Source organism: Cyrtonyx montezumae, unplaced genomic scaffold (genome assembly GCF_038088225.1).
Source record: "Cyrtonyx montezumae isolate F1298 unplaced genomic scaffold, pur_monq_1.0 scaffold_17, whole genome shotgun sequence".
In the NCBI taxonomy this organism is placed as follows: domain Eukaryota; kingdom Metazoa; phylum Chordata; class Aves; order Galliformes; family Odontophoridae; genus Cyrtonyx; species Cyrtonyx montezumae.
The window spans coordinates 21,644,949-21,662,939 of NW_027071903.1; the positions used below are offsets into that span (position 1 = coordinate 21,644,949).

General features: G+C 46.9%; 1 protein-coding gene across 1 annotated transcript; it reads right to left on the reverse strand.

Annotated features, from left to right (window-relative positions):
* Window positions 1-9,460: 9,460 nt before the first annotated feature.
* SEC11A (SEC11 homolog A, signal peptidase complex subunit) lies at window positions 9,461-17,371 on the reverse strand. Its single transcript, XM_065733716.1, has 6 exons — window positions 17,285-17,371; window positions 17,087-17,196; window positions 15,009-15,158; window positions 11,174-11,293; window positions 9,770-9,827; window positions 9,461-9,615 (listed from the first exon to the last, which is right to left on the reverse strand). The coding sequence occupies exons 1-6, from the start codon at window positions 17,333-17,335 to the stop codon at window positions 9,565-9,567; spliced, it is 540 nt and encodes a 179-aa protein (XP_065589788.1). The 5' UTR covers window positions 17,336-17,371; the 3' UTR covers window positions 9,461-9,564.
* Window positions 17,372-17,991: the final 620 nt, after the last annotated feature.

Below are 17,991 nucleotides of genomic sequence, written 5' to 3' on the forward strand. Positions count from 1 at the left end.
CAGCACCAGCAATGCCTCAAGGAGCGACTCAGGTCAAGCAAGGAAGTCAATCCAAAGCCAGGCACTGCTGGAGACCAGCACTCAGAGCTCGAGGAGAGATGGGGACTGAGATGCACCCCGCTCCAGGCCTGTGGGCCCAACTGGGAGCCACTGGGGCCTATTGCTGCCCTCAGGGCTCCTGCCCAACCCACAGCTCTGCTCTGCCAGGAGGTGCAGGTTGTGAGGGCGATGGCCCAGTTCCCCTAGGAACTGACACAAGGAAGGCCTGTTAGCAATGCCCTTCTCAGGATTTATTGCTGCTGGAAAGAAAAGATCTTGAGGCAGTTCACTCCTCTCTCAGCTTGGGGTAGTGTCTGAACTGCAAACATAGTTTCAGTGGAAAGGAAAAAAAAGGATACTCCTTCAGAAGGAAAAAAAAAAAGGATAAAACCTCATGTACTCACAAGGTCCTCACAAGCCCTGCGGGAAGGTTTCATCCGTGTCAGATGACATGATGCCTGAGATCCCACCCTGATCTGATTTTGAGTACCTGGTGGCCTGGAAGGACTGGGTCTTGCTCTTGATGCTGTGCCACTGCATGAGAGCAGCAGTGAGAATGAACGAGATGAAGGGTTACCTGTAGGATTAGGAAGGATGAAGTGATACCAATTACAGAGAGGGCAGATAAATGAGTCATGGGCAATTACAGCACCTGTAAGTGTGACGGGTTTAAGTTCTGCTTCTGCCCGGCACTACGATGCTCCTGGGAGATAAACAGAGAGAAGAAGGCAGCCCCAGGGACCAGGACTGTCACCTTCCTAGCAGTAAGAACCGGTGCAGCATTTAAAGCTTTTGTTCTGATCTGATTGTAACTGGAAACACAACCAACCTGACACAGATCTTTCCTCTTTTTCAGCTGGCAGCTGCAGGTGTGATGAGGGACCGCAAGCCAGGCTGGGAACTGGAAAGTGGGCAGTTTTTCTCTCACAGCATCGTAACAAATGCTCAGAAGCTGAAGGTACACTGCTTTAATTGCTGGACACAGAGGCTTCTCTGTACAGGGTGCAGAGAGATTTGATTAACAAGGGCTCATAACCCCAGTTTCAAGCCGGGGGAAAGCGATACAATAGCTGCACAGGGACTTGGTGCAGGCTGGAAGTGGGTACATGATCCTGGACAGCCAGTGGGGTTTTACAGAAAACTGTGAAATGGACCCAAGCCCACTGCTCACTGAACAGCACTGCTGGTGCCAAATGAAGCTGTGCAGGCAAAGTTTGAGAATACCAATTTTGTTCTCTGCAGTGGTCTTGTTAAACTTGAGCTCCCAACACCAAAACACAGATCCCAAACACAAAGCATAGCACAGCTCACCCTCTTAAATGGCGTAATTATGGTCAAGCACAATTTCTGGTGAATGTTGTACAGGTGCTGAGCAGCCCCTGGGCAGGATGCTCAACAAACTGGTTCCATCCAGAGAATGTTTTACCATACCTGGGAATAACAACTGCATCCCTGATCCCACACTTGAAGTCTCTTCCTTGGGAGAAGTTCAAAGACCCATTTTCCAGCACCTCAGACAGAAATTGCAACTACATTCTCCTCTGCAGCTTGCTTTCTGCAGCTCAGAAGTTCACTTCACCAACTGCTATTTGTCACCAAAGGAATCTTCCCAGCTAATATATGTTACAAAAGGCATTACAAATTCTATTTTAGAAATCGATTTTTGCCAGCAAAGGTCACCACACTGACTTCTGGATGTGCTACAGGAGAGTTGCCTGTCAGGCACCAAGAGCCTTGCACTGTCCCCAGGACAGTGGTGACTCAGCATAGGCTGGACTTCTGATAGATGGCTTTGCCCTCGAGGTAGCATGCATCTGTACAGAGCTCACCGTCCCCCTTTCCAGAGGGATTAACCCCTGGGGCTGGGTCAAAGCAGCCCGCAGCCACCCCTCTTCAGTCCTACATGGGTCCATTCCTTCCCACCTGCAGGAACCGTTCCTTCTCACCCAAAGCAGCCTAAAGGATCTCAGGATCTTTCAGATTGCACCGTTGGTTTCCCCTGATGCTTCCAGTTGGAGGTAACTGCCATGGTATGTTCTACTCTCTATTTTTCCCTATTCTCACTTGTAATTTATTTTCTCAGCGACTACTGACCACTGAAATGGCATTTTCATAGCACAATCTGTTACAACCCCAGCGTTCCAGATGTAGCGTAACACTTAACTCAGAACCTATTGTTTTATAAATAGAGTTAAAATTGTTTTTTCCCCCTGTGCACAATTTTGTATTTATGTACATTTGAATTTCATCTTTTTTATTGCCCAGTCTCTTTGCACAGTTGGCCTTCATCCACACCAACCCTGAAAAACTTTATACCAACACCAAACTTCAGCATTTGCCTTCTTTTGCAGATCATTTTTGAATGTGCTGAACACAATCCCTGTACAGCTCCCTGTTGTTTTCTGCAACAGAAGCAGATTGTTTCCATCTACCTTTTAGCAAAAGATTTCTCCCTGTAAGGGCCTCCTCTCATATTCCAGGTCTCTTTCCTCTCCTTAGGAGCCTTCTCTGAGGGGCCTTGCTAACTATCTTTGGGAAATGCAGCTGGATGATCCTAGCAGGCTCACCTTGCCCACACACCTCCTGATTCCTTCACTGAACTCTGAGCATACTCTTAGAATAGGTCCTACTCCTTTTCAGCCCACTGATCTGGTTTGTAGTCTGCAGATCCCCACATCTCCAGTTCACTAAAAGTCCCTTGGTGCTTTTGTTGAGTGTCACAGGACAGACAAATACTCAATGCTTTCAGGTCCGTGTCCCACAGAGCAGCTCCATCCAGGCCCTGGGGTTTGTTGTTACCCTCTCATTCACTGGTTTCTTCTGCAAGTTCTCATACTGATGGCTACAGGAGCTGACAGCACCACAGGACACATGGGGTGTCTCCTTCCTTACCAATGAACAACTCAAGCCTGTGTAGGGCTGATGAGAGTACTAACAGACCTGTGAAACTACTGACAAATTCAAACATACCTAAAAGTGAAGCAGAATGTAACCAAGGAAAGCAAAACAGACTTTCTTGTAGCTTTGCAAAATAAACATCTCATACTCTGCACAGAGGGCCTCACTAATGCTGAGCTAAGAGCAATCTGGAAATGCCGCGGTTCACAGGGTTTAAAGCAAAGTCCATTTTATTTCCTCACTATTGAATTATGCTCTGATACCTTGGCATTGATGGATGCATCTCCCAGAGCGGCCTGGGAGGGACTCTGAGCTGCAGAGCTCCAGAAACACAGTGCAGATGCTTTGTAGCCCTGCATCCACTGGGCAAGAAAATGCATGCTCAAAACTGATGGCTCTAATAAAAAACAAACACAAAGAGCAAAAGCCTCAAACCCCCTGAGCGTCTCTTTCACAGAACTCCCAATGCCAGTAAAACTCTTCGCAGCAGCTAAGTCGCTTCAGCTTCTCCTTCACCGTTTCTCCAAAGCCAGGTCAAATTTAAAGCCCTGCCACACACCTAAGGGTCTGTTTTGATGCATTTGTCTCTTGTTTACAAAGATTGAATCCCTCTGTTAAATGCATTCTTCCACAAGCAACAATGGTTGTTTATAAAAGATAAAATCTGAAATCTCACACATCTTGTTTTTCAATTTTCATTTAAGCAGTAGGTAAGTTGTGGTTTCCCACTCACTCCACACCCACTGGACACAGTACAAATAATGGCTTTGTAAGAAGAAAATCTTGTTTTCTTGCAGGCAAATCCATGCCTAGATCAGCAGTGTCCCAACCAGAATTACATGGCAGAAGACATCTGTGTTTGAATGAACTGAGGCTTAGAGAAATTAAATTGAAGTTCATTTTCCCCACATTATTTTTACTTCTGTCTCTCTGGAAACTGAAACCCTGCAAGGCCAGTTCTATAGGAGAATGAGAAATTGGAGAGTTAAGGCAATAGCAAGATACTCAGCAGAGAGTGCTCCAAGAAGTGCTTTTAAATTATTAAAGAGAACTAGCAGAAAAGTTAACGATGTGGAGCTAGGCAGAGAGCAGGAGCAAGAGTGCATGTTTGTGCCATCCTGGATCACACAGGGTGCATTTCTAATCTGTCCCTAATTAGACAGATCTCTGTACAGAGTTTTGATTTCCCCCAAGGCTTTGGGAACTCTGCTAGATCAAACACTCAAAAGACCTATCAGAATTCAACATATGTATGAGCAGCCCTGTGAGCAGAAAGAGATGGAAGCACTGCAAGGGAGAGCAGAAGGCAAAAGAGGCAGGAAATTGCCTTAGGATGCAATATAGGTGCTGTTTCCCCAGAGCTAAGGTGGGTGGACCAGACATCTACAGGGCACTGAGCAGTGCCAGGAGCTGCTGACACATATGGGAACTTAAGGTTGTGGCTGCCTGGCATCACTATGGTGCACCTGGCAGTTGGAGGACCAGAACGAGGACACCCCCTCCTCTGATTCAGCCCCTGAGTCACCCACGCTGTGCTGGCCTTCAACCAGGGCGATGAACTCGGCTGCTCTGCGTTTCCCCTCCTGCAGCAGAGGAGACATCTCTGCCTAAGCCACCTCTCCTCCCTTGGCATCTCTGTTTAGCTTGTCCTGGGAACTGCACGCTGGGTTTGCCGTCATGCATTTCTATAGCAATAAGTGGTCTTCTAACCGTGCAAAGATAAGGCTTTGCCTTACAGCTTCTCCTTAGAAATCATAAGGTTGACGTGTTCTGATTATAAAGGCAGTAAAACCACCATGAGATCATCCAGTTTTATTAAGGCATATCTATTATGCAGCCAATTGTCTTACAAACACAGTCCCTAGTAATTCCCTGCTAAGCAATATGCAGCAGCAGATCTAGACAGAAACAGGTAATGCTTATCGCTGTCTAACCAATGTCAGTGCATTCAGGCATCATAAACACATAAACAAAGACAGCCTTCGTCTCAAAGAGCTTCAGTTTTCGGCACATTACTCCTCACAGCTCACCTCCCATCCATCATGCTTGCCTGCATGCCTTCAACGTGAAAAAAGAGTCAACCATCAGAATTCGAGCAATCATCAGAAACACTCCAGCACTGCTTTCCTCTGAGGCAGCTCCTGCCCCTGATGGAATCCATGCTCTGCAGAGCTGCACCCTGAACTGCGGATGTAATCGAGCAGTAATTAGGCAATGATACTGTCTACCAGAAAATCTGCTGTGTTTGGCTGTAACCACAACAGAGCCCGTGGCAGTCTTAGCCCAGGCAGATTTTTTTCCCATTGTTTTTTTTTCTTCTTTTTTTTGTCTTTATAAACCAGGCCTTTCAACACCCACATACTTTACAAATAAATCCCATTCCTGCTGTGACACAAAGGTCTCCATGTTCCCTAAGCCACCCTGAGATCCTTAAGCCTCAAAGGCTTTCCTGCAGCAGCTTCACCTTTAAAAAAAGAAAGCCGAAATAAAACACAAAGCTTCAGCCCACCTAAACAGCAGATCCCCTGGCTCTGTGAGCATGGCAGCACTCTCCAGACTTTTCAGCATTAGCAACCAGGTGAACCAGAGATCCTGCACACTCCACAGCTTTTCTGCTCCGCAAAGCAGAATAAGAGTCAGGGAATGGAGCCAGCAGCAGCTCTTTGTCATCCTGCCCCCACATTCCCAGTTTGCAGACTCTGCAGGCTCATCCCCAGCATCTTCCCTTCCTGCAGTGGCAGGAGAGGTGTTAGAGGGATGCAGAAGGAGTTGTGGGAAGTAGCACACGAGCTGCTGGGCGTTGGAGCTGCAAGTGGATTCACTGTGTGAATCCTTGCTCTTATTAGAGCCAATGCCTCATTTCATGGCAGCAGATAACACAGAACCACATTCCCACCTACACCAAGCAGGTGTACAAGAGGCAGAAGATGGCCTATAGAGGACATTTCCCATAACACACTGTGGCCCCAGTAAGCACTAAAGCTGGTCTGGAACGATCCCACACTTTACCCAAAATACCCTGCATTTTTCAAACTCTCTGCTCATTTGCAGGTCACCATGCAAGAGCAAAGCTGGGAAAGACCTTCCTGCACCCAAGTCCACAGAAGACACGTCCTCAGCTGCACTGACTGCTGATACCTGCTGCCACCAGCCGGCAACACTGTGCTGCAGGCAGGATGGGTACATCACCATTTCCAGACATCTGAAAGGTCCTTTTCTTGGAGCTGGGGTTCAGCAGCTGCTCTTTGAGAGCGAATTCCTGCATCCTTTACAACCAGAATTCCTTTGTGTTTTAGCCTTTTTTTTTAATTAACTCAGTGACAGCAACACAACTGCTACTGTGTGCTCAGGTTTTTGCAAAAGGTGTGAAAGTGAGAACTCAGAGAACAGCACCTGCAGCAATTCCAGCAAGTTTTCACTGAGAGGTGTTGATCAGCAGACTTCAGAAGAGCTCGACTCAGTCCCTTATATGATCCCAAGTTAAAATAAATTTAAATTAATGCACAAAACAGTTAAGAAAAAGGCAAAGCAGGGAACACAGACCCAGCCTCAGTGTCACTTGCAAATGCAGAAATATTGCTTCAAGTCCTTGGGAAGGTGCTCCATGGTGGCAGTGGCCCTCAAAGAGATTTTCTGCTGTCTCACTGCTGCCTGAGTTTGGCTTTGAGAAAACATCTCATCCCTCACTCCAATATTTTGACAAACTGTATCCAAATTCCCATCTTGAATATTTCAACAGAAGTGGCAAATGGCAAATACAGAATTTTATTATCATTTTTTTCATACTAATTTAGGATTACTCAAAGAGTTGCAGGCCCAAGGCTAACTGCTAGCAGCTGGACCTGTTCATAGACTGTTTGCAGTGTCCCAAATACAATTTTTTGCTTCACCTCATAACATCCTTCTTTCCAAACTGGAAATATATGGATTTGTTGGGTGGCTGTTCAATGGACAAAGAACTGGCTGCAGGATCGAGTCCAAAGGGTGGTGATCAATGGCTCAATGTCTGGATGGAGACTGGTGACAAGCAGTGTCAGTGCTGGCACCAATACTCTAATATCTTCACCAGTGACACTGACAGTGGAGTTGAGTGCACCCTCAGCAAGTTTGCTGATGACACTGGACACACCAGAGGGACAGGATGCCATCCAGAGGGACCCAGACAGGCTGAGCACTGGGGCCAGTTGAACCTCATGGGGTTCAACAAAGCCAAGTGAAAGGTCTGCATTTGAGTCAAGGCAGTCCCCATTACCAGTACAAGCTGGGGAATAAAAGGACTTGGTGCAGCCCTGCCAAAAAAAGACCTGAGGGTACTGGTGCATGGGAAGCTAGACATGAGCCAGCAATGTGTTCTCACAGCTCAGAAAGCCACCCGTATCCTGGGCTGCATCTAAAGCAGCGTGGCCAGCAGGGAGAGGGAGGTGATCCTGCACCTCTGCTCTGCACTGTGAGACCTCACCTGGAGGGCTGCATCCAGATGGGAGTCCTCAGAACAGAGGAGGCATAGAGCTGTTGGAGCACATGCAGAAGAGGGCCACAGAAATGATCCAAGGGATGGAACTCCTCCCTGCAAGGACAGGGCTGAGAGCTGAGAGCTGGGGCTGTGCAGCTTGGAGAAGAGAAAGCTGTGAGGCAACCTGATAGCAGCCTGTCAGCATCTAGAGGGGAGCTACAGGAAAGAAGGGGACAGACTCCTTAACAGGAACTGTGGTGATAGGACAAGGAGAAATGGTTTCAAGCTCAAAGAAGGAAGATTTAAGTTAGATGTAAGGAAAAAAATATTTTACAGTGAGGGTGGTGAGGCATTGGAACAGGTTGCCCAGTGTTGTGGTGAATGCCCCGTCCCTGGAGACTTTCAAGGTGAGGATGGATCGGGCCCTGGGGAACCCGATCTAACTGTGATGTTCCCTGAGCATCGCAGGGAAGGTGGACTAGATGGCTTTCAGAGGTTTCTTCTCTAAGGGAATAGATCCAAGGATTCTATGATTCCACTCAACCACAGTTAAACCAACTGGCTCTGTTCAGGTGGGGATACTGCAGGTCAGCACAGCTGCTAAGGATTAAACAAAATGGCCTCATGGACATAGCTAATGGAACAATGCACTTCTATAGATGGCATAAGCCTAACAAGGTACATATGCAAGAAACCAAAAATAGACCATAAATGAGGTTTTGTCCTTGCCCTTCTGGACTCCTTTACCCTACGCAAGCTGTGTGCATGACAGCAGTAATCATCTTCAATAATCCCTGTTGCTGGGCAATCTTGGAGCAGTCAGGAAGAAAAGGGAGTCGAGGATGCAGTGAAATGCAACTGAAGTAACACACAGTGGCCTTGAACTGCTGGTAGGTTATGCAAGATTGAGAGCTGTCAATCCTGGGACAACACAGGCAGGGACAGCTTGGCTTCTGCTGCCAAGCAAAACAGAGACAACTGCACAAGAAGGGTCAGGCAGCCTCAGCAGGAGGCAGCATAGGCACCGTGACCCCAATGCCTGTTCTTGTGAAGATTTGCCCTAAAGAAGGGGAAGTAAAATCTTTCGGTTATTCAGCACAGACAGCATGGATGTAGGTTACGATGGTCACACACTCCGTACAAGTGTCCCAGATTTGTGTAGAGGCCTCGTGTCTCAGATTCTCCTCTGACACCACTTCTACACAAACAAGATCACTAAGCAGACCAAGAAGCTCACAAAACAAGCTGTTGTGTGTGATAATGAGAGGTGGCTTCTTTAAAACCTCTGGGAAGTCAGGGTTCAGACAAAAAGTAGCTTCCACGTGAACTGTAAGATGTGGCCAACTGTGGGGACCCTGATCCCATTTCCAAAATGCAAAAAACAGAACAAAACAAAACACCTATTGCATCCTACTAAATCATCCCTGCCAAACAGCTGTAGATGTTTCCCATCCCAAATCTTCCATTACCTAGGGCTGCACAGAATGTTTATGTTCAAAGTAATCCTTTTCCATCTTCTGCCCAAAACACCTTACAGTCCTGAAGCAGGTTATTTCAGTGTGATTTACAGGAAAACAGAAATACTGAATGCATCTACAGCTTGGGACTGCTTATTCTTCAGAAAGGAGAGGAGCAGCTGCTATTCTGTAAAGAGAGGCTAAGTCAATTCACTGGGATCTAGGAGTCAATCTGCAATGACAAAGCCCACACCCTCCCCAGGGAAACTGGGCAGCGTAGCTGGGCAATAATGAAGAATGTGGCGAGATGCTGGGCGAGATGTAAAATCTTTATTCATCACCTCCACAGATCACCATCTGACAGTTCAGACATGGTGAGGGGTTACCTTTACCCAGGGGAGGCACAGACGTAGAAGGACACAGTCCTGTAGGCACTTGGAGAGGAAGCTCAGCTTCAAAGTACAAACACTGAACAGTTTGGCTTAAAGTTTTAATATAAAAAACCCACTAAAAATGCTAAAATGTGACAAACCATTGGAAATACTGTGACAAACATTCACCCTTAGGCAGTAGAAAACAAAACAAACTCAAACTAGCAAGAAATATATTTGAAATATATGTTTTCTTCTTCCTCCCGGCACATTGGACCATCATCTACTTAAAAACGTTCATCTACAAAATCCATGGAATCTTCACTACGTACTTCAGTGCAACAGACTACTCTCGATGGACCAGCACAAATAAACCCAGTAGAAAGAGGACTGCATACTGTAAGAGAAAGCAGAAAAAACAAGGAGTGCACACTCACCTCTAAAGATGCAGCAACAGGATCAGAAGTACTGGGCAAACAGTTCTGCCCAAGCATGCAAAGTTCTCACAAAGTACTTCTAACTGGTGGAGAAGAAAATGAAAGAACTCTTACCTTAAATTTTGGGTAATCGTTCATTAAGATGGTCACTATTCCAATGTAGGGCACAAACCTACAAGAATAAAGATTCTATCGTTAAATATAAAAAAATAAAAAGAGTATTCAAGGATACACATAGGACCTCTACCAGTATAACTGGTGATTTTTTCCTATGTCAGCATCAACTTTCTAAGTTCTTGGCACTCAAGGCCCAGTGGTGTCTTCAGGCAATCTGACCTAATTTGGCAGTGCTAGGAAAAGATGATCCACTTCACCCAGCACCTGCATCAAACAGGCTGGCTTTCCTGTGGGCCACTGCAAAAGGAGTAGAGGCCTGTCCAAAAGGCAGGTTCCTCTGGATCAAACAAGGAGATGCAATCAAATAACTCATTATGCATGGTGTGCTGCAAGGGAATTCAACCAAATTAAACAGCCACCACCTGCAGCTTGTCGCTTATCCTGCTTCCCCAGCTCCTTTCAGCACAGCAAACCTCCGCTCAGGTGCCAGCAGGTTTCTAGCAGCAACCACTGGGAATAAAACATTGGTGTAATACCAGCATGTTCTCTTGAGGGGAAGGAAGTTGCAATCAGTACCAGGTTTGCAAAGAGTTGATTCAAAATAAATGAATGGCTGTGGAGCTGCCTTGGGATAGACAGAATTGGCACAGAAACAGTTCAGCTTGTAGGGTCCTTAGAAACTGCTATAAAGAGCAAAACCTAAGCGAGCCAAGAGTCAGCTATCTACTTCCAATTATTCTAACTCTCTCAATGATTAATTAAATTGACACTCTTATGCGTGATTTGGAGTATGGAAAACTGCTTAACTGTGAGATTTTTGCGTGTGTGTGATTATCAGGAAGATGAAGCTCAGATTACATTTGGGTACTTGAGCTGTCTTGTCTAATCGAAAGAAGGTCCTTGGGAAAAAGGACAACTTAAAATAAAAAGGGGCCAAGCAAGCTGTGGAGATGAGACATGGGTGGTTGCTTCCTCCCATGAGGAAGGAATTATTGAGCAAGTAGGCTCCCAGGCCTCTAACAGCTCTGATGATAACCCACACCACTTGAGAACCTTAGAGTCCACACAGGTGTTCCACACTATAAATTCAGATCTCTCTTGCCTGGAAATAACAATGTGATACAAATTCTCATCACGCCTTAGTGCCTGAGATGCACTGCCTTTGCATCAGTGTCCAGTCAGCATCAAAATCTCATGATGCAGCTCACAGCTTGATGCCTTCACTTGGGCCGAGCTCAGAACAGAACTATCTTTGTCTTTTAACTCTCCATGGTACCTTCTGAAATGCTTTCATGCAGGGCACAAAAATCCAGTGGGGAGAGTTCACTGGGAGAAGGGGATTAACACGCAGCACTGGGGAAGAGCAGTACAAAAAGCTGCACCTTTCTCAACTTCACTTACCCTCTTGCTCTTCCTACTACATCCTTTTTCTCCAGCCACCGCTGCCCTCGTTTGTACAGCCCTCTGTCATCCACAGCATTATTGTCTCCCTTTGTCAAAAATTTGATGTCACCGTTTTGCCTGGCAAAAAAAGTCAGAAAAAAAATTTTCAAAAGCTGTTCTAGAATAAGTGTTTTGAGACTAACACAAAGATACTAGAAGCAAACATGTCCTAAATGTCTGAACAGGATGAAAGGGTGAAACTGATGAATGCAGAGGAAAGAAGACAGTGTTTGGGGAAAAACATGTGAACATAAGAATGAATTTTGCCCCAGGCAAGCTTTCCTGCAGAGTGTAAGAACAGCCATTTCCAGTGAAGGTGCAGCTACTGTGCCTTTGCATTTGACCTCTTGTGTCGATGCTTCTCTTGCATTATATACAAATGTTGAGTTCTGGGTTCTGTACTACTACCTAAAATGGAACAGGGCCAGAGGAGGGCACAGAGATGCTGTGAGGGCTGGAGTACCTCTGCTATGAAGGCAGGCTGAAGAGATGGGGCTGTTCAGCCTGGAGAAGAAAAGGCTGTGGGGAGATCTCATTGTGGCCTTACAGCACTAGAAGCTTATAAACAGGAGGAAGAGCGACTTTGTACATGGTCTAGTAGTAATAGGACACGGGGAATGGTTTTAGACTAAAAATGAGGAAATTTAGGTAAGATGTTAAGAAATTTTTTACTCAGAGGGTGGTGAGGCACAAGAACAGGTTACCCAAAGAGGTGATGACTGCCCCATCCCTGGAGGTATTTAAGGACAGGTTGGATGGGGTCCTGGGCAGCCTGATCTAGAGGTTGGCAACCCTGTCCATGGCAGAGGATTTGGAACTAGGTAATTTTTAAAGTCCCCTCCAACTGAAGCCATTCTATGATCTGTAAAAATGAGGCTCTGGAGTTAAAGCATACAGTTCTACTCAGCAGTGGTCTGGAACAAGCTGAAACATAGAAATTACTAGGAAAGAGGGACAAAACAGAACAAATAGTCCCATTATGATACAACATAAACTCACGATGTGCCTACATCCTGAATGCTTTGTGTGGTTCTGAACCCTTTACATCCTTTTTGGAGAAAAGAACTGCCCAAGGTTCAGAAATAGTTAGCAAGGTCTGCAACCACTTCTGTACAAGAAAGAACAGACCAAGGCTCTTCAGCCTGGAAATGACAGAACTGACAGGAGATAAGGCAGCAGTCCCACGTAAGTGACACTGAGAGTTACAAACAGCCTTTTCACTGCCTCTTCTCCTACCACACCTAGACGCCATCAAAATAAACCAGAGGTAACAGACACAAACTAAACCATGTCTTGATGACAGAGTATTTTGGATGGCAAAGAATAACATCAGTTAAAAAAGCGACCAGACACCCACATCAAAAAGAAAATGGGGCTATTAATAACAGAACTACCACTTCCTGCTTGAAGCCATGGTTTACAGAAAGCAGGGAAATTATCACTGTACATTCCTTTAGTCTTTAATTCTTCCTCAGATGTATTAGTTAGCTCATCAGAACCAGGATCCAAGAGTAACTGGACCGTTGCTCTGACCTGGACAAAGCTGCTGTCCTGCTCTGGATTTACACATTGTGTTTTGTATTCTTTTCCATTCTCCAGGCTGGATGGACAAATGGCAATGCTTGCTTCAAAGCAGAGGTTTGTGCCACTGTTTGGGGACTGGCTGTCCCCATCACCTCCCTGTGGTATCTGGAGGCCAATGCTGAACAGGAGCATTCCTGTTGCTCAATTTCTGCTGGCCTCCTCACAGAAACAACAGGTCAAGTATTGTGCAGGAAAGCATACAGATCTTCAGAGCCCCTGCTGTTTTCATCACAGCCGAACAACAATCTGTGTTACTTGATACAAGAGCCTTGGAGGGGAAAAGGAGGGAAAAAATAGAACAGATCTCTCTTCAGAGCACATCTGGCTCACAGTACGGAAATCACAAAAACCCAGCAGCTTACTTACAGTCTGGGAAAAGACAAAGACACCCAAAGGTGCAGATAATGGAGTTTTCTTTCTGAAGACTGATGGTGTAGGTTCACATCATCTACTGAACTGCTTCCATGCTGTACCATGGACCTGTGTGAGAAGCCCACAGCAGAGATGCTCTGCTGTTTGAAAGGTGAAATGAAAGCCAGTCAGGCTCTCCTGCACCACAGCCACTACATCAATTTGAACCACAGACTGTGTTTACTTCATTCTGAACGATGAAGAAAAAGCTAGCAAGTAAAAAAACCTTTTCTCATTGAAACAATACTGCTGTGAACTGCAGCCCCAGTTGCCATAAAAATGCGGATATCAGGGTATTCTGTTTGTCTTCATTTTGACACTCCCGTTAGCTTTCACAGAGACTCTTCATGATTTTCATAGTCAGCCCACAACTACAGAAACAAACTGGACTTTGGCCATCCAGAGAAAAGTCTTGAATTCAGAACAATACTCTTCAACTGATGAGAGAAGCAACTGATACCTCAAAGTATGAGCTGCCTTCAATGCTCAGCTTCAGGTCACAGTACTCATTTTTCAGTTTCATCTTTGGTAATGTAAGGATCAGGTTGGGGTTTGTCTTCTTTTTAAATGCAATAAAAAATACTGGAGAATGGCTTGTCTTCACAAAATCTAGGATTGGTACTATGGTTCCACTTAAAAAAAAAATGCACTGGATACCTAGTATTGAGATAAAGCCAGTAAAGCCAGGAAAAAAACAGGGTGGAGAATGTCTGGAGACAAACTGTCACACCAAGAGCATGTTTCTGCTCCTCCTTCTCACCAAAACCTGGCTGAATGCAGATAGAGAACACCCTGACTTTTCTTACCTCTTCAATCACCAGTCCAAGCAGCAGCACTGGAGCCCAGATGAGACTTTTGCATGCAACAGGGGAGAAGGAAAGTAGTGTTTCACTTAGAAGAGTTCCCAAGACATCTCAAAAAGCGTGTGTGCAGTGTTAGATAGTAGATATACTGCCTATACCAACCTTATTTTTTAAATTAATGCCATCAAGAACCAATACTTACAAAAAACAACTAACCCACTACAAGTTTCGGGTGTAGAATCAAGCTGCACAATCTGCTATGCCTACAACATTCTCACAGTCAGGATTTTAGCTGAACTATTTATGTGCATGAAGCTGGTTGAGCTTGAGTTGGGCCAGGAGAGCAGCCTAGATGCTCCAGCAGCTGTGGCTGAGAGAAGAGAACCTCACTGGTTTACAGCAACCCTTGAATACCACCTTTACATACAATGCAAGTGATTCATTAAATCTGGGAACAGATCTCTGAGCCTTGGTACAGCTCCAGTTCATTCATAATCCAGCAGGAATTTACTCAGCAAAAAGATGCTGGAACTCCATTCAAATGTTGCCCTCTTCTCAGTGCTGGCCTGAAGAAAGAGGGATTCAGTTCAAGTTTTAGCTTTCACTCACACCTCTCACAGGGCTGGCTCTTACTCCCACCGACTGCTGGCCTTCAGCAGACACAATTGCTTCAGAACAGCCTAATAAGAAGGCTCACCCAGAGGATACAACACAGCAAAGTTACCTGGCAGTTTGGGATGGAAATGATAGGAGATGCTAAGTGACAGAGTGAGTTCAGGACACTGGACAGACTCCCCAGCTTGTGAACTCTGCCAGCTGACCTCCATAAGGAAAGCAAAGGGTACAGATCTGGACTGTCAGAAACTTGGATGCTGCTTCCTACAACAGCTGGATATCTCTCAAATGAAGTTCCACCCATTCGCTTAGCCAAGGAGATGAGGAAAAAGACAATTAATTCAACAACTGCAATAAAAGCCCCCAAATTCTTAACATACTTCTCGTGAATTTTCAGGACACGATGGACTATAGGGATTTCCCTTCCTTCTATCCTAAAGACCACAATTTCTCCCACTCTAATTGGATCTTCAATTCGGTTCGTTAGGAACAGGAGATCTCCTCTGTGAAACGCAGGCTCCATGCTCCCACTGAAAAAGAGAAGAGGAGCAATTGAGCAATATTTAAACACTGACAATCAAGGTTCAACATTTATAGCCTTTTAAGTGAAAGCACGGAGTGTCCTTAAAGAAGAATGCCTAAGAAAACAGCACAGACTCGGAGGACTGGCATGTGCCTAATCTCTTTACATAGGGATCTGCGATCACTGCACTAGCAGCAATTTGATCTTGGTGGGAAAAGATCACAGCCAGCAGTGATGGTTAAAATCACACCAACAGGAAAGGCACTATGCTCTCTTCCTAATAACAGGGCTGGCAATGAGCAGCACCTTCTCTACAAGCTTGGAATTCATCATGCTACACTGTCAGTACTGCAGCAGTGGGGAGCTTTTTACATTTTATTTTCCTACAGGTAGACAGATAGTCCTTGAGAACAAAGTGCTGAAAACACACGGGCTTCTATGTTTCCATCTGGAACAAACAGAAGGGTGTGCTAAAAATTTGTTGTGATTCATCGCTTTGCTTAACTATCATTCCAGGCACTGCTATTCAAGTTGTTTTTCTCCTGTCTTGTAAATGGCAATTGTTGCCAAATACTTAACCTTCCTAATTCCAAATAAATAATGCAATACAACAGAAAGCAATGAACTTTCACTGTTTTATCTCAAGGCAGTAGAGAAGCTGCTGTTCACGAGATAAGAAGAGAGAACGTGACCTAATGGCCCATGTCTTACTCACTGGGAGAAGCTGTGCAAAACATATCCCCTGAACTTCAACGGATCCATAAGGAGTACCACTTGCCTTTAAGTCTTTTTTTCTCGAGTCTTGTTAAATGGCATGTGGTAATTAACACTGTAAAAATGCACTGAAAGGCCAACACAGCCATGGAACAGGATGTGTGTGATACACAGCACCCAGTCACTGCCCAAGAACTCCATCAAGAGGAATCTGTCCCAGAAATAGGACACAAGTAGCAGTGGTGGTATCCATGGCATCACGCGTTTGTGAGGCAACACACAACATCTGGAACATATCCAGCTATGGTGACATCCCTTATTTTCAGCCACACATGATGTATGAGGGTATGGCTGCAACTCCCTTTCTCCTAATTCACCAGAAGGACAGGGAAAAAAAATAAGCAGCCATGAAAAAAACAGCTAGAGGATACCAGCGAGAATGCAACGTAACATGTAATAATGCCCATCAATAGTGGCAAACCAAATTCTATTTAAAAAAACAAAAACAAAACAACCCCTCTTTGCCCTGTAAGAATTTATTTGCTAGCATCTTAAAGATGTCAACCTCTTTGTTCGTTAAGACTCATTGTACTCTTCAACCATTCACAAAGCAGCAACAAGAGGGGCAGACAGGAGGCAACTGTGCTGTGATGCCCTCCTGCCATGGCCTCTACAGCAGGGATGTGCTGCTGGCCTCAGTGACAAGGCGAGCCCTGCCACAAACACTGCTTTCATGCAGCAGTGACTCCCCAGGCAGCGCATCCATCGCTGCTGCTTTCAAGGCCTTCCTTTCCCATGCTTCACCCAACCTGTTTTTCCAAGAGGTTTGACAGAACTCAGAAGTGCTTGGACTGAGCTCTCCATGGATGGAGACTCCACTGCCCCTCTGGGCAGCACGTGCCAGCACTTGGTCACCCACACAGCCCTCACAGATTGCCCTGTGCAGCAGTTTGTGCCCAGCTCCTCTTGTCCTGGCGCTGGCACCACTGAGCAGTGCCTGTTCCCTCCCTGCAGGCGTTTCATCCTTGTCCCTATCTTCCAGTGAGCTTGGAGGTCCTTAGAGTGGCTTTGCCCAGCTAGGACCTGGCAGTTGGGACGGATGCAGGGGCCGCATTACTAGAGAACGCCCATCACCAGGACAACGGCCACAACCGCGACTGTGAGTGTGCCCGTGCCCCAGCCACACCGCGCTCAGCACCAGGGCCACGGCCACGCCTTTACCTCAACACCACCACGATGGGGCTCTCGCTGCCTGTAACCACCATCAGCCCCTTCCAGATCATGAGGGCGGACGAGACGATCATGCCGAAGTTCAGCACCTGATAGTAGAGCTGGGGGGGGGGGGAAGGAGAAGGGGGCGGCGGGGTCAGGCTCGGCCGGGGCCCGGGGGTGCCCGGTTCAGCCCGCCCCGCCGCGCACCTGCCGCTTGTTCATGCGCCGCACATCGTCCAGAAAGTCCAGCGACAGCATCGCGGGCACCACGGCGACAGCCCCGCACTACTTCCGCTTCCGCTCGCGCGCTCAGCCTCTTCCGGCCCCGCGCCTCCCGGAGAAACGTGGGCGGTGCCACGGGGCGGCAGCGGAAGGGGGCGGGGGCGGTGTGGGGCGTGACGCTGCGAGGTAAGGGAGGGGGCAGGGGAGATGGGGGCAGAGAATCGTGGGGTCCCAGCGCTGTGGGGCGAGAAAGGCCTGCAGCCCAGGGCCCGCCCGTGGCATTGGCGCCTCCGGGTTAACGACGTCCTCCTCACGTCTCAGCTCAGCGCCCTGTCCTTTGGTTTAACGCCGTTTCCTCTTGCCCTGTCTGTCGCTCTCTGCCCGCGTACAGTCACTCTCCCCCGTTTGTAAGCTCCCCCCAAGTACTGGAACGCCGCACTGATGTCTCTCCGCAGCCAGGCTGAACACCCAGAGCTCCTCAGCCCGTCTGCATAGCCCTCCTCCGGCTCAACAGCCCCCTCGCCCCCCTCTTTTAATACAGCCCAGGTGGAAAGGTCAGAAGACGACAGGGAGGGGATGGAAAGGACAGGGAGGAGATGGTGGGCAGGAGGAGGGGACAGGTGGTGACAGGGAGGGGATGGTGGGCAGGAGCCCCCAGGCTGCATCCCCACCCATGCCGGCTGGGGTGCCCC